This window comes from Thrips palmi, unplaced genomic scaffold (genome assembly GCF_012932325.1).
Source record: "Thrips palmi isolate BJ-2018 unplaced genomic scaffold, TpBJ-2018v1 HiC_scaffold_5, whole genome shotgun sequence".
In the NCBI taxonomy this organism is placed as follows: Eukaryota; Metazoa; Arthropoda; class Insecta; order Thysanoptera; family Thripidae; genus Thrips; species Thrips palmi.
Window position 1 is genome coordinate 16344771 of NW_023144632.1, and position 15039 is coordinate 16359809.

The window sequence follows — 15039 nt, forward strand, 5'->3', positions numbered from 1 at the left end:
TGGTGCTGTACCGCGGAGGGATTGTCGAATTCCGCGCAGGCTGCGCCTCATTGCCAGCCAGCCAGCCAGCCACACGCACCAGCCCGCCCCGGCCGCCAGTCCCTATAGTTAGGATACGCGCTTGGTTTCTGGACTCGAGAGTAAAAGCACGCTGACACCTTCATTTGTGTAAAGTAGTATAGTAGTATGTTTCAAGTGTGAAGGTATCATCTGCTAAAAAAAAACGTCATTCGGATTATTCAATATTAATTTTTCGAGAGTGTGTCCTGTGTCTGTGTCGCATCAGTTGAGGAGAGAAATATGGGAGGTCGTGACGTGTCACTAGCAGTTTCGCAGTGTTGGACTGACGTCTCGACTCCGAGCGCGCCCCCCCCCCCCCCCCGCACCGCCCCCTTCACCCGCCCCCCGCACCGTCCCCTTCGCTCTCCCCCCGCACCGCCCCTTCACCCTCCCCCCCCGCACTGCCCTCTTCACCCTCCCCCCGCAACGCCCCCGCACCGCCCCCTTCACCCTCCCCCATCACACTCACACACACACACACACACACACACACACACACACACAGTGCCGGCGTGCAGTGTGCCGGATAGCACACTCGCAAATTGAAATTTCGCTCCCACAACATCCTTGCTTTCCACGCCCAGCACCGCGCCAGGGCTGCCGAGGCCAACACACTCTAAAGCGAAACGCGTAACATCCCACCCATTATTGGTGGTGGTGTTGTATTGGCCGCGTCCAGATTTTACCGCCAATAGAAACCTTTTGTTGTTCGGCTTTCGGAGAGTTTTACGCCTTTTCCCTGTCGCGCTGCTGGCACGGTTGGTGGGGTCCAGATTTTCGGAAAGTCCAAGAAACATCTGCTGTTGTGACTACGAAAACAAAAATGAAGACATCGCAGAATTATTGCTAGACTTGTAGAATCTTCGTATGACGAAGGAGCTGGCTTACAAAGTATTTCTGGCCTTCGTTTTCTCGGTACGTGTAAGTGATGCTGAGGATCCTTTCTTCTGCGCGGCAATCGATTTGCGGTGTGGCGGACGGACAGCCAGAATCCTCGCTGCGGCGTGCTGTGGCCTGCTGTGGCACAGTGTGGTGGTGTGACAGTCCGGCCGCAGTATGGCCGCGCGGTCGCGGCTGTTGGGCCCGGTGTGTCAGGCTTGACACACTCGTTCAGGGCGCCTTGTTGTTGAGGAGTGGGTGGGGCGTTCCTAAGTCCGGAAAGCGCGGTCCCCGGCGACGCGCAGACCGAGGCGAGGTCCCCGGTGGCAAGACTGCGGTAGACTGGCGGGCCTGGCGAGACTCCCCTGTACTCCGAGTAGCGCCGCGCCGCCTCCGCGCAGCCGCGCCAGCGGCGCACCAAACTCGGCCAGACTTTCTTGGAATTACATTATAAGCCTTTGGGGGCATGGGAGCAAAGACCGCTGGGCGGGCCCCGGACAGCATTCAGTGAGGGGGAGGCAGAATTTTCTCCTTTCAAAGAGGAATGAGACCCCGTGAAACCTCAGCTTTGTAAACCCCTTATGCGTTCCTTGTACATTTCTTGTACACCGCACAGTGGGCCAGAAGACCGGCGGCGCCGGCGGCCATGACTCTAGACGCGTTTTGAGCTCCAGAGTCGCTTAATCGGACTCAAACCAAACGTGCGACCCCATCAATGGACTCCTCGTTCAGAGAGCAATCGATTGGTGGGGTCACACGTTCGGTTCGAATCCTATTTCGCGACTCTAGAACTCAAAACGCGTCCGGGATTTTGACCGCCTCCACCGGTCTTCTGACCAACTGTAGTACATAAAATTATTGTGCGACAGATCCATGCACGTTAAAAATCCGACCACTTTTTACAGTGCACGGTTCACTAGTTTTCACTTAAAATGTTTACACTCCAAAGTGCACGAACGTCGACGAACCTTCTAGAAGCGTCTTGTAAGTGTGCCGCCGTTAATGAGGGGGTTCGTCTGAGGCTGGAAGTTTGGCGGAGCGAACGGTGACTGCGGCGTGGCGTGACCTTGGCCTGCCTCGGCCTGCCTCGGCCTGCCTTGGCCTGCCTTGCCGCTCGACGCACGAGTGCGAGTGAGCGCGCAAGCGATGGGCAGAAGCGGGCAGGAGCCAAACATAGGTGAAGCCCGTCCCTTAGCGGCCGGCTACACTCTCAGACCTATATGGACTTTTTTCTCTCTTGCTTATTGCGTTTTTTGAGCAAACGTAAAATGTACTATTTTCTTCTTAACTATGCACAATTTCGATCGGAATAAAGAGAAAATTGTCAATAGATCATGTAGAAATCGAAACGTACATTGCAAATGACAAAAAGTCCAGTTTAATGGACTAAGTACATTATACAATAAACAAAATAGTGCATAGATAAAAAGAAAAAAGTACATATTACGTTTGCACAAAAACCTTTATGGCAAGAGATAAAAAGTCAATACGAGTCTGAGAGTGTAGAGGGCCGGGATGGAGACAAAGAGTAGGGGGAAGGGGAGGGGGCGGCATTTCGGAGGTTAGTCCGGGGCACACGCAAAAAAATAATTTTCATCAGAGCTAAAAAATTAGCACCCGCACCAATAAGATTAGCTCTATAGGCGCAGCTAATTTTTTAACTGTGTGGCTAAAAAGTGTTAGCTGGGCGATTCTAGCAACGGATCTAACGGCCTAGCTGGAACTGTAAGGAATCCTTAGCTGTAAACCTATCAAATCTTGCTGATGAACTACTCAAGTTGTTTGCCCTCTAGTTATTCCGAGATGAAAAGATGAAACGATCATTACGAATAATGTCTACTACGTGTGGTCTAACGGTCACGGACACATCTTGAGTAGGATGTAGTCGTCAGTGACCCTTGACGCGCTCACGAATCACTCAGAATTGCCCGCTGGAGTAAAGTGTCACTCCAGCAGGGGAAGCGATCCGCCACCTGGCAGACAATTGTAGAAACGATGGCGCCCAGACTAAGTGAAAACGCATGCTACACTGTCACCGCGCGCGAGCGGCGGCGCGACGCGCGCAGCGCACTCTCGCGGCGACCTCCTCCACCGCGACGGTGACTGGACGACGATGACATCAACTGGTCTCGTCAGATCGCATTTAGCTTGTTTACTAGAAATTTTTGAAGGCTTGCAAACAATGGTTAGCAGCCCACGACTAGCAGTATTAACAAACAAAATTGGCTAAATCCGCCACAAATTTGTGTTTTGCGAGAGTGGTTGCTTGGCAGGTAACCAGCTAACCATCTGGCCGCGCGCACCTGAGGTCGCTTGTAGCTGTGCTAGTTTTTTAGCGCCCGTGCTAAAAACGATCTGTTAAAAAAATTAGCACGGGTCTGATTTACATTTTTTTGCGTGCAAGTAGGAGAAGTGGCCCATGCCGGCCCGCAAGGTGGTGCCTCGGCCGGGTCGGTGGGGCGGGCTGGGAGGGGTGCGGTGTGGTGGGCGGGGCGGGGCGTCCCATACACTGGGGGCTTACAGTCAGGGGCTGGGGCTGGGTCTGACGCGCGCTGTGGTCGTCGGCTGAGGTCGGGCCCGGCCGCCTCGGCCCTGCAGACAGAATCCGAGCACTGCTTTCGTCTCTGTCTCACTCGCACACATGGGGCGTCCCCGCGCGTCCCGCCAGGGTGCGAGAGAGACGGAGTGTCACGCGCAGTGCTCAGGCCACTAGCCTGCTGGCTGATTCCGAGCACTGCTTGCCGCTCTGTCTCTCTCGCACCCATGCGGGACGCCCCATGAGTGAGAGAGAGGCAGAGCGACGAAAGCAGTGCTCAGCCTGCTGGGCCGGGCTAGTCCACGGCCGGCAGATATTTCGCGGCGGCTGCCTGAGTTACTGCAGGAGCATAAGGGCCCGCGGTGTATTGGGTCGGACTTGTTGTCGGACGCGATGCGGCTTTGGGTTGAAACAGGGCGAAATCGTATGAGGCTGGCCCGCTGGGTCGGGGCAGGCAAGATCTTATTAGGGCGTAACTTTGGCGCCAAGAGTGTTTGGACTTTCCGTCGCATTGAGTTTGAAACCCTCTCGGCCCGGCAGGACGGGCCGCGTGAGCCCGCAGTCCATACACCTGAATAGGGGCAAATGAATGGTTGACCTCCTCTCCTTGCCCGTCCCTCTCCTCTTCCCACAGTCCTGCGAAAAGTTTTACTTCGTCGCTGGTACACACTGGCCATGGTCACGACCAAATCTCGGGACAAGGACATTTAGTGAGGCTGACTTGGGGTTTGTCCGACTGGGCGGCGTGGGTCGCAAACGGACGGTCCTCACTGTGTTTGTGTACTTGCGCGTCCGCGTGTGTCTTTGTGTGTGTGTGTTTATGTGTGTGTGTGTGTGTGTGTGTGTGTGAGTGTGTGAGTGGACGGAAAGGGCGCGAATGCGTGTGTGCGTGTCTGGCTGCGCGCCCCACCCCTATCCCCGGCGGTCCCGGAGTCCCGGCCCCGGTTCGCCCCGGTCGGAGTGAGAAATCAGATCAGATGGATGCTGTCTGCTGGTGGGGGCCCCACCAGGCCCCACCAGGCCCCACCAGGCCCCACCAGGCCCCACCAGGCCCCACCAGGCCCCACCGCGGGGCGGGCCGCGGCGCTTGCTTGTCGGTTCGCATGATGCTGCACTGGAACAAAGCGTGGGCGCGAGGTGGGGCGGGGTGGGGCGGGGCGGGGCGGGGCGGGGCGGGGCGGGGCGGGCGGTTAGACTGACGTCTCTTTGGCGTTGCCCCGCCCCGCCCCGCCGCCAGCCACCCTCCGGTTCGCGCGACAAACTTTTCCCCACTGCTTGACTCTGGTGTCGGCTGCATGCTAGTTCCTTTACGTCGCAGGCGAGGTGCGGTGAGGCGGGGCGGGGCGGGGCGGGGCGGGGCGCCAGCTCCGTCTGCTCCGGCAAGTGTTATATGATTGCTTTGAGTTTAGCCCAGCCAAGCAGGTGCCCCTAACCGGCGAAGCAGAAAGCGGGAGAGGAGGCGGCCCCACCCTGCCCCCCGCGGGACCAAGGTGCCCCCCTCCCCCCCCCCCCTTTTCCAGAGGCAGGCAGAGGCAGGACTGCCGGAGTGCCGCGACTCCCCGCGGCGTGTTAGTTTGGCGATACGATGACTTTCAGCGCCAATTCCTCTTGCTTCGCCGCGGGCACACCGACTGGCGTACCCAGCAGCCGCCATTTCAAAACCTTCCCCTTCCTCTTTCCCCCTGGCGTGGCTTGGCGTGGCTTGGCGTGGTGCGGCGTGGTGCGGCGTGGTGCGGCGTGGCTCGAAATTGAATCTGGCGCATCCGGCTCACTGACTCACTGATTGACGTCTGGTATGAAAAAGTGGCGAATGCCTCGAAGAATCCAGGATTCCAGGAATCCTAGGGTGACGGCATCAGCAATAGCCGTCTTTCCGGGCGGGGCGTTCTTGCCCTCTCATCCCCTTCCGCGCAGGGAAAAATAATAAAAATACTTCCGCTTGCAAAACCGTTGTGCACTGCCAGGTGCCGTGATGGCCTGGCTGGGGCCTCCAAGCGATCCTTTTTTCGGGGCCTCGCCGCACATGCTGCATTCTCTGAAAATTTAAATGTGTACACTGCAAATCCAGTGGTAAGTTTACTTGCTACAAATATGGCAAGCCGTTTTGAATGCCTAAATTTGGTAAGCTATGGTCGGAAATCTTCACAAGCTTGCCAAATTTTGGCGAGCTGGGGGGTATTTCCAGTCTAAGCTTGCCAAATTTCGGCATGCTGGGGAGTCCAGGCCAAGCTTGCCAATTTTTGGCATTCAAAGCGGCTTGCCAAATTTGTGGCAAGTAAACTTACCACCGGCTTTGCAGTGTACCAAGTACACACACACACGCACACTGGGTACACACTTCTCAGTTACCTTCAGGCAGCGTCTCAGCTTGCCTTCCTTCAGTTCGGTATAAACAACGCCCCTCTCTTTCGTGGACGCCAACAGTTTGTTCCGGACGGCCGAACTATCCTCTCACACGGAAAAAAAGGATTAGTTGTAACAACTAACATGTTGGTTGGAATGCGTCCAAGGAAGATTTTAGTTGCTGCGGCTAAAAGTTTGCTGCAGGAGCAATAATATTAGTTTGAGCAACTAACAAATTAAAGTTGGTACAAGGATAAAGTTGATTGTGCCTACGATATGTTAGTTGTGATGACTAACATGAGCGTCACGAGAGAAAATAAGCTTCGTATAAGAAAAACCTTCAGCGGGTATCGCGGAATCTGTGATCTGAGAGCTGCTGAGGCTATCCACTCCGCTGTGGTGAGCTGATAGCGGGAGAATGCCCAATGACGCTGATACAGCAAACTGACCGATGCTAGGACAAGCGACGATTAAATCATCGCCCGAAAGTCGGGTCTCCTAAGAATGTCCGCAGCGCAGTGGGCAGCGTCTCTGATTGACAAACGACAGGTCCTGAGTTCGATTCCCGCCGCAGACTTTTTTCTGTGCGTGGTTTATTTTCTTCCGTGACGCTCGTGTTAATCCTCACAACTAACATAGTGTAGGAATAATCAACTTTATCCTTGAGCCAACTGTAGTTTTTTAGTCGTTTCAACTTATAAATTCGTTCGAGCAGCAAACTTTTAGTCGTGAAAACTAAAATCTTCTTTGGACGCTTTTCAACTAACATGTTAGTTGTCACAACTAATCCTTTTTTTCCGTGCAGACAAAACACAAATCCAGATTGAATCAGGACCAGTGAATCAGAAATAAGCACCAATCGGACATCGCCAATCAGAGGTGGTCGAGAATACATCTGGACGCATCTGGATTGTCCAATGGGGCCACGAGTTGATTCACCCACCGCTCCTCCTCCTCCTCCTCCTCCTCGCGGCGTCGCTACCGAGCACTCCTGGCCGGCTCGGCGAGCACGCACCGGGACGGAAGGGACGCACCGGAACGCAACGCCGGCGAGAGGCATTTCGGCGAGGCAGTCGACGCCTTGGTCGACGCCGCCAGCCTCTTATTTTGGAGGCGACGCTGGCGACGACGCTTCGACGCCCGGAATTAATGAGCACCGCACAGGCAGCACCCCCCCCCCCCGCCCCGCCCCCTGGTGGCTTCCATTCCGCCACACCACCGTCGGGGCGCTCCGTGACTGCGTCACTGCGTGACGGGAGGTGGCGTCCTCGTCAACCGGAGCCGCGCCGCCTCCACACGGCCTCGACGACGGCCACCTTGTCTCAACGCTCGGCGAAATTAGCGCCCCTTCCTGCTGGCTCTGAGACACCAGGGTAATAGGGTGTACCATAGTAGGCGCCATAGGAGCTGCCATAGGAGGTGCCATAGGAAGTGCCTTAGGTAGTGCGATGGGCACCATAGGAAGTACCATAGGAGGCCCCATTTTGTGCCATAGGTGCCATATAAAGCGCCATATGTGGCATAGGAGGTGCCATATATGGTGCCATATGTGCCATACGAGATGCCATAGAAGGTGCCATAGAAGGCGCCGCCGGCGCCACAGATGGTGCGATGAAGCGCCATATGTGGTGCCATAGGTAGTGCCATAGGAAGGAGGCGCCATGGGGGGGGGGCATGGTAGGCGCCCTAAAAGGCACCATAGGGGGTGCCATAGAGGGCGCCTTAGGAGGCTCCATAGAAGGTGCCGTAGGACGTGCCATAGAACGCGCCCTAGAATGTCCCACAGAAGGCGCCATGAGAGGCGGACTGGCAGCTGTTGGCAGTGTCGTCGTTATAAGTTGCAGAGTGGCTGCGCCGAGGCGGCGCGGCGTATTCGGCCAGCGTGGTTTAACTGGGGATGATTGCCACGCGCCGCTGCCCCCACTGCCTCCGCCATGAGGCGCTCCACCGTTAAACGAGCCCGCCGCGACACGGTGGGGCCGGGAACGGTGTCACGCCGCGTGCACGCAGACACGCAGACATCAACGCCATTTCTTTGTGTATTCCACGCTGAGAATGAGAGTCATAATCACGACTAAAATTTTAGGAGAGGGATCTGGCTGCTGAGCCCTTACAGCGTTGTTGTTGTTGTTGGTGGTGGTGGTGGTGGTGGTGGTGACGATGATGGTGGTGACGATGATGGTGACGATGATGATGATGGTGACGATGATGATGATGGTGACGATGATGATGATGGTGACGATGATGGTGACGACGATGATGATGATGATGATGATGATGATGATGATGATGATGATGGATGACGATGAAGATGTTTGAGTACTGTTTGGTCAGTGCATCCACCATCGCGACCAAAGTTGAGTGCTGAAGCCTCCTTTGCCAAAGTTTGCTTGACAAAACAATCCTCTCCCCACGAAATGTGACTCTTCTCAGCGCCCCTACTCGCACACTGTATTATCTACCGTCGTGAGTATGGCGCGGCACACTGACAAGAGATGATGCCGATGATGCCGAAACTACATTCTAATTTCCTCGCTGTGTTGCTGTGCGCGCGCGAGGCGGAATAATAATGTTTGTTTTGTGCCAAACGGTACACGCTGCGCCACCGAGCCGTGCCGTGCCGTGCCGTGCCGTGCCCTGCCCTGCCGTGCCGTGCCGTGCCCTGCCGTGCCGCGCCGCGCCGTCGCGTCCGCCACAATGAGGCCCGTGACGCAAACAGAGCATCCCGCCGGAACGAAACACGCGCTGCTTTGAGCCCCAGGATCTATGTAATGCAGTCCTCACGCCCGGCCCGGCCCAGCCCGACGGAGTCCGCGGGCACCTCTATTTACTCTTCATCGCGCGCTTTGTTTACTGGCGGACTCTTTTCCACGGCCTTCTGTATTCTGAGTGTCCTCTGTACTCTGTATTTTGAGTGTATTCTGTATTCAGTGTTTTGGACCTGTTTTCCGTTCTCTTTAGTATCCCGTCCTTTGCACTCCGCGTTCTTCGTGTGATTAAAATTCTGGACGCGATTTGAGCTTCAGAGTCGCTAAACGGGTTTCGAACCGAACGTGTGACCCCACCAATGGATTCCTCGTTCTGCGAGGGCAATCTATTGGTGGGGTCACACTTGCGTTTCGAGTCCCATTTAGTGACTCTGGAGCTCGAAACGCGTCTAGAATTTTGGCTGCCTCCGCCGGTCTTCTGGCCCACTGTGCGACGGCACCGGGTTTCGTAGACAGACGAGGCCCCAGCGTAAGCGGTCTCATTATGATTTACGGCAGTTTGCGAAAATGCCATAGACTCTGTTGTTTTGCCGCTACCACTCTGTGAGGGACCCGCAGTATCGACAAGATCGCTCGGCACGGGCCGGATGGGGCGGGGCGGGGCGGGGCGGGGCGGGGCGGGGCGGGGCGGGGCGGGGCGGGGCGGGGCGGGACGGGGCACCCTCCGAGGAGCGCGCCTGAGGGGTGGACAGTCCGGCCACACGCGCACGCTGTCCGGGTGGCCCACTCGGCGCCCCGCCCCGCCCCGCCCCGCCCCGCCCCGCCCCAGGGCCAGCCTTATGGAGGAGCGGCGCCCTGCAGAGCCATCGGAGGATCGCGTCGGGCTGCAATGAAAGGGCCCCTCGAAGCGTTCTCGTAAAAAAAAAGAAAATAATCAGCAGCATGCTCCAGAGAGAAGAGAACCCCCGCGAAGCCGCGCCCAGCGTTCAGCCACGACAGAGGGGTGCCCTTCTCGCATGGTTCAGCCGGAGATTGGCGAAGCCCGCCAAGAGTGCCATTGTGCCGACGGCCCTTTGCCAGTGGCGGAGCCAGGGCGCACCTCTCTGCACGGCGGCACGCCGCGGCACGCGGCGGCGGTGGTATGGCCGCGCCAAGGGCTTCGAGCTCACGGCCACTTTGTGCACTTCGTGTGACAAAGACTGTACGGCGAAGCGGTTCCATGGTTTGCACACACTGTTAATGTCTTACGGTGAAAGGCTGCACCAACACATTATGGTGGAGATTTTCTCCATATTACCAAATGCATTCGTCAAAATATCTATAAGGCACAGTGAATTATGTTATGAAGTCAGCTGCACCGTCATAATATGAAACACTTTCACCATAATATGGAGTATTTTAAGCAGAGCTTACAAAGGAAATACTTTGTATTGTACGAACTATTCCTTCCTTCAACAATAGTTAGTGCCTTACGTATGCTCAAAATACTTTCGCAAGGTTTCCTTCCAGCGTATAACAAACTTGACGTCACGTCTCGTTGACCAGTGTGTCTGAGAGGACCTTGTCTGTTTGTGTTCGCAGTGTGCAGGAGACGGATGGCTCCTTCTTCGAGAGCTACACGGCGCTGTCGTGGAAGCAGGAGAACCGCCGCCTGATGGTGGCCAGGGAGAGCCAGGAGCGGCCCGGCGCCGGCCTGTGGGACCCCAACCTGGAGCGGGGCCTGGGGCCGCCGCCCCCGCCTGGGGTCTGGTGGCCGCCCGACCCTGACCTCCGCGACCACCGGGAGGCCTACGCCAACGAGGTAACCCCGCCCCAACCCTAGCGGAAAACCTACCGAAAAACGTACCGAAAAACGTGCCGGAAAACCTACCGGAAAACCTGCCGGAAAACCTACCGCTGAAACCTACCGCAAAACCTACCGAAAAACCTTGCTGCTTGCTAGCAATGCCTCCGCGCTGCCTCGGTGTTCGCGTCGCACAATACACCCGGAGAACATCATGAAATAACCATTTGGTACACAGGTAGAACTGAAGCGCACCTTTTACGCCTATCTAAATGCGTTAGGAGGAATCTCTCCTCAGTTTGTGAGGTTTTTAGAGTGCATCAACGTCAAGCAGGTCGAGCCGGCAATAACAATGTTTCGCGAGGCCTCCAACCCGTCAATAAACAAATTTGGCCCGGGGTCCTTTTTTTGGAGACCGGCTCGGAGTGCATGTGTCGGGGTATTAGCAGAGGCGGGCACATGGTCGGTGCGAGTGCGCCCGGCTACGCCCTGTGCCCGGGGACCAGGGGACGCTGGCGGCAGCATGGCAGCAGCACAGCATGGCAGTCCCCAATACGGGCGTCCCACCACTATATATGGTATCGGGGCACCGAGGCGGAACGCATATTGCCGCCTGCATCGGCCCCGCACATTGTGCGAGTTAACAATGGAGCGAAAGCGTGCGTGAATCATGGGGCGAAAACAAACCGGGCGCGGGAAGAACCCTTTTACCGCCAGTTATGGCGCTTTCGGTTCGATTCGGAGAGTGAGCCGTCAATGTGTCGCTTGACGCGGCTCCGGTCTGCTGTTCTTGAGCACATCGAAAAGCCATTCCGTGACAAGTTTGCTCTTGGTCGCTGGCGGTGGCCACAAACTTGGATTGCTGCTGCTAAAACAATTGCAAGTGTTCTCTGCTGCTGTTTCTGAACCAGCCCTTGCACTAAAAAAAAGTCTACGAAGGAGATGAACGCACGTATCGTGAAAATTGCTTCGTCCTTTAACTGTACTCGTGAGCAAAATTGAAAATCAAAGAAATTGCAAGGTGCGTGGACGCGGCCGACATAGACCGGTGGCCTAAACTCTGGACGCGTTTTGAGCTCCAGAGTCGCTAAACAGGACTCAAATCGAACTTGTGACCCCGCCAATGGATTGCTCTCCGATCGGGGAATCTGTTGATCGGGTCACACGTTTGGTTCGGTTCGAGTCCGGGATTTTGGGGCCGCCTCGACCGGTCGTCTGGCCCGTAGATTTGCAGTGAGAGGGGAGAGCGCCTGCGGTGCGGCGGGTAGGCCGTCCCGCGGCACACCCGCGCCTCCGTGCGGCCTATCCGCAGCCCCGCAGGCGCTCCGTGTTGCGCTCCGTGCCGGCTGTTCGAGTCCCATTCAGCGATTCAAACTCAAAACGCGTCTAGAACTTTAGCCGCCTCCCACCGGCCCACTGTGCGGCGGGGTTCGAATGCACCAAGTTGTTCCTCGAAAACCTCGAAAACTAAACGGATTGAGTGTTTGTTGGCAGCAAGAGGACCTGTACGTGGAGGTGCTGTACACGCTGGCCAACCGCGTGGGCTCGCTGGGGAGCCACGGCCTGGGCCACAGCCTGGGCCACGGCCTGGGCGTGGCGCCGCCCAAGCAGGTGCACCAGAGCCAGCTCCACGACTACGTGCGCGCCGCCTTCGGCTTCACGCCGGAGCAACACCGCCGCCTGCTGGCCGTGGCCAGGGAGGAGAAGGTACGTCTACTGGGCCTGCTGGGCCTGCACTGGTAAAAAAGCACAGAAAAAGTACGGAACGCGTCGGCTCGTTTCTTTACCCTACCAATTACTATAGTAGTTTTTCCGCACCACTTCACATGAGATCCTTGCGGGCTACGGAGAGGACCAGTACGAAAGGGCCGAACTTTTTCCGTGCATTTTGCGTACCACACGGTAAAAACGGAACCTGGTTTTCCCAGGAAGCCTATGGTGGAGACATAGGCGATTTCCAGGGAGTTCCTGGGAAAACCAGGTTCCGTTTTTACCGTGTAACCTGCGCGGGCGTTTTTGCGCGTGTTTGTTGGACGCGCATCGTGTTGCTGGTGTTGTTCGTGACGCTGCGGCGCTCCCTGTTGCAGCCGCCCATCGTGGTCCTGAACGTGGTGGTGCTGGAGGCCGAGGGGCTGGAGGCCAAGGACGCCAACGGTGAGTCAAGTGTGCGACCCGCTGTCACTGTTCTGTTGCACTCGCGGCGCTCTCCGCGAGGGTGCGAGGGAGGCAGAGCGGCAAACCGATCTTCTGCGTTGCGCGAGTGGTGGACACACAGGGCGTGCTCCTCGCCTTCTCGCACTGCTGTCTTGCGTGGCGGTTGCATGGCCTCGCCAAGGCCTGGACATGACGGACAGAGGGCAGGGCGGCCGCGCGCGCCGCGGTTCGCTGCTCGGGTTGCCCCCGTAATTGGCTGTCTGACTGCCTGGCTGCCTGCCCGTCTGCCTGGCTGCCTGGCTGCCTGCCCGTCTGCCTGGCTGTCTGCTCGTCTGGCTGCCTGCCCGTCTGCCTGGCTGCCTGGCTGCCTGCCCGTCTGCCTGCCTGCCTGGCTGCCTGCCTGGCCGCTCCCGTGGCGCCCCTTTTCAGGGAAAGCCCACCCCGCCGGCCCGGCCCGTCAGCGCGGACGGGTACTAGGTGCTTAAGTCTCAAGTTACCCTTCATTCCAGTTTTCCGCTTCCGAGGCTTACCGCCACATCGCGGTGCGCCCCCGACCGCACACGCTGGAGGCAGGAAGCCGACTATAGTCGCGACAGTGACAATCCCGCAACGCGCAACGCCACCAGTCCGCACGTCACTCTCAGTCGGAGTGTTGGCGCTTTGTGTGGCGCGGTGCGGCTTCCGTCTCGCGGCCGGCATGGCTTTGCTTTGTAGCGGCCGAGTCAGTCAACCGGCAGGCAGGCAGGCAGCAGACAGGCCCTCGCCCGCGCACGCCGGTCGAAGATAGTACCGCGGGCCAGGCTCCGTGTCGCCTGCTTAATCATGCATCGTCGTTAGTCTCTCTCTCTCTCTCCCTCCCTCTCTCTCTCTCTCTCTCTCTCTCTCTCTCTCTCTCTCTTCTCTTTCTTTCTCTCTCTCTCTCTTCTCTCTCTCTCTCTCTCTCTCTCTCTCTCTCTCTCTCTCTCTCTCTCTCTCTCTCTCTCTCTCTCTCTCTCGCATGGAACGCAGACACGTTGCTCCATGGCGGTCGTGACGCGAATGTGTCGCCGGGAATCACTCGGAGGGTGGGGTAAAGAGACCTGTCACGCACAAGAGGGCCGAGGGCCGCAGGGCCGTCGGTCCGAGCGTCCCCTCCTCCGTCCGAGCGCGGCCAGCGCGGCCAGCGCGACACGCCGCCGCTGGGGACGCGAGGGGGGAGCGGGGAGCGGGCAAGTGAAGCGGGGAAGCGGGCCAGGGAACCACGTCGAATCCAATAATAGTTTTGTTGGAAAAACGCCGGGGCGCTGGCGCGGTGCTGGCGCGGTGCTGGCGCGGTGCTGGCGCGGTGCTGGCGCGGTGCTGGCGCGGCGCGGGGGGTGGCGACAGCAGGCTCATTCCGAGCGCCGCTGCTCTTTGTCGCTGTCTCTCTCGCACCCTTCCGGGAAGCCCCGTGAGTGCGAGAGAGACGGAGCGAGCAGCGCTCGGACGCAGCCTGCAGCCGAGGGCATTCAGATTTGGCCGAAAAGAAGTGACATCAAAGCGGCACCGCGCGCGCCGCTCCACTTCGCGACAAGTCTGCCTGCAGTTTCATTTTCATGATCCTTTTCCGAGTCCTCATTTTCATTCCCGCTCGTTCTTTTACTTAAAGTCGACTCCAGGCACCAGACTGATTCTGAGAGTCGATTTCGTCGCTCTGTCTCTCTCGCAACCATAAGAGTACGCCCGATGAGGGCGAGAGAGACAGAGCGACGACTCTCGGGGTCGGCCTGCAGGCGGGGCGCGCCTCGGACCGCAGTCCCGCGACTCGGCATGGTCGAATGTCCCGTGGCGCGTGACGTCGAGCCAACAGCCCCGCCGGCCTCGCCAGTCTTCCTCTTGTGTTGCAAACGCAATTATTAGGCTGGATCTCGAAGGACGGCCGGAGACCCTTATCCAACGTCGACCCGTCTCCAATCCTGTTTGAGGCGAGCCCGGATGAGGGAGGGAGAGAGAGAGAGAGAGAGAGAGAGAGAGAGAGAGAGAGAGAGAGAGAGAGAGAGAGAGAGAGAGAGAGAGAGAGAGAGAGAGAGAGAGAGGGAGAGAGAGAGAGAGAGAGAGAGAGAGAGAGAGAGAGAGAGAGAGAGAAGAGACAGACAGACAGACAGACAGACAGACAGACAGACAGACAGACTTCAAGTGTCCAAGTAAACACTTAAGTTTTCTGTGAGGTTTTGAGTCTGAGAGTAACCGTCCGCCTGCATGCGCGCACGATTCATTTACTTCGGGACAGTGACTGATCATCCATCGTCCTGTCATTGTCCTTGCCGTGGCGTGGCGTGCCGTGGCGTGCCGTGGCGTGCCGTGGCGTGCCGTGGCGTGCCGTGGCGTGCCGTGGCGTGCCGTGGCGTGCCGTGGCGTGCCGTGGCGTGCCGTGGCGTGCCGTGGCGTGCCGTGGCGTGCCGTGGCGTGCCGTGGCGGTGTGCCCGCAAGGCTCGCAAAGGTGCGGCCCGTGCGGGGAAGCGGCGCGGTACTGCGCTAGGGGGATGCAACGCACGCGCCCCCGAGTCGCCGCGGCTTGTCTGCCTCTCTTCCAGGGAACTTGCATGACCCACGTCACG

General features: G+C 57.8%; 1 protein-coding gene across 1 annotated transcript in view; it reads left to right on the forward strand.

Moving 5' to 3' along the window:
- LOC117650256 (BAI1-associated protein 3) overlaps nt 1-15039 on the forward strand; it is a 41393-nt gene that overhangs the window by 5255 nt on the left and 21099 nt on the right. Inside the window, exons 2-4 of the mRNA XM_034393523.1 lie at nt 10108-10327; nt 11804-12016; nt 12397-12463. Of these exons, the coding sequence (XP_034249414.1) occupies nt 10181-10327; nt 11804-12016; nt 12397-12463 (427 nt within the window). The 5' untranslated portion in view covers nt 10108-10180. The remainder of the gene's footprint in view (nt 1-10107; nt 10328-11803; nt 12017-12396; nt 12464-15039) is intronic.